We start from the raw sequence: 808 nt of genomic DNA, 5'->3' as shown, positions 1-808 counted from the left end.
ATACACACACAGACACACACACACGCACACACGTACGCTCACACAAACACACACACACACACACACATACACACACATATACACACATACACACATACAAACACAAACACACTCACACACACACAAACACACACACACACACACACAAACACACACACACACACACACACAAACAAACACACACACACACAAACACACACAAACACACACACACACGGTGAAGCAATTCATTGTATACAGGATGGACTGTGCCCTCACCACCACAACACCTAACACCATCACCACCACAACACCTAACACCATCACCACCACAACACCTAACACCATCACCACCACAACACCTAACACCATCACCACAACACCTAACACCATCACCACCACAACACCTAACACCATCACCACAACACCTAACACCATCACCACCACAACACCTAACACCATCACCACAACACCTAACACCATCACCACCACTACACCTAACACCATCACCACCACAACACCTAACACCACCACAACACCTAACACCATCACCACCACAACACCTAACACCATCACCACCACAACACCTAACACCATCACCACCACTACACCTAACACCATCACCACCACAACACCTAACACCATCACCACCACAACACCTAACACCACCACCACCACAACACCTAACACCATCACCACCACAACACCTAACACCATCACCACAACAACACCAAACACCATCACCACCACTACACCTAACACCATCACCACAACAACACCTAACACCATCACCACAACAACACCAAACACCATCACCACCACAACACCT

General features: G+C 47.9%; 1 protein-coding gene across 1 annotated transcript in view; it reads left to right on the top strand.

The window, feature by feature from the left end:
- Positions 1-241: 241 nt before the first annotated feature.
- Positions 242-808, top strand: part of LOC138965494 (uncharacterized) — a 3,013-nt gene continuing 2,446 nt past the window's right edge. The window contains exon 1 of the mRNA XM_070337669.1: positions 242-808. This exon is cut by the window's right edge and continues 2,446 nt beyond it. Coding sequence (XP_070193770.1) covers positions 242-808 — 567 coding nt within the window.

Source organism: Littorina saxatilis, linkage group LG4 (assembly GCF_037325665.1).
Source record: "Littorina saxatilis isolate snail1 linkage group LG4, US_GU_Lsax_2.0, whole genome shotgun sequence".
NCBI classification, from domain to species: domain Eukaryota; kingdom Metazoa; phylum Mollusca; class Gastropoda; order Littorinimorpha; family Littorinidae; genus Littorina; species Littorina saxatilis.
This window is presented reverse-complemented; position numbering and strand designations above follow the sequence as displayed.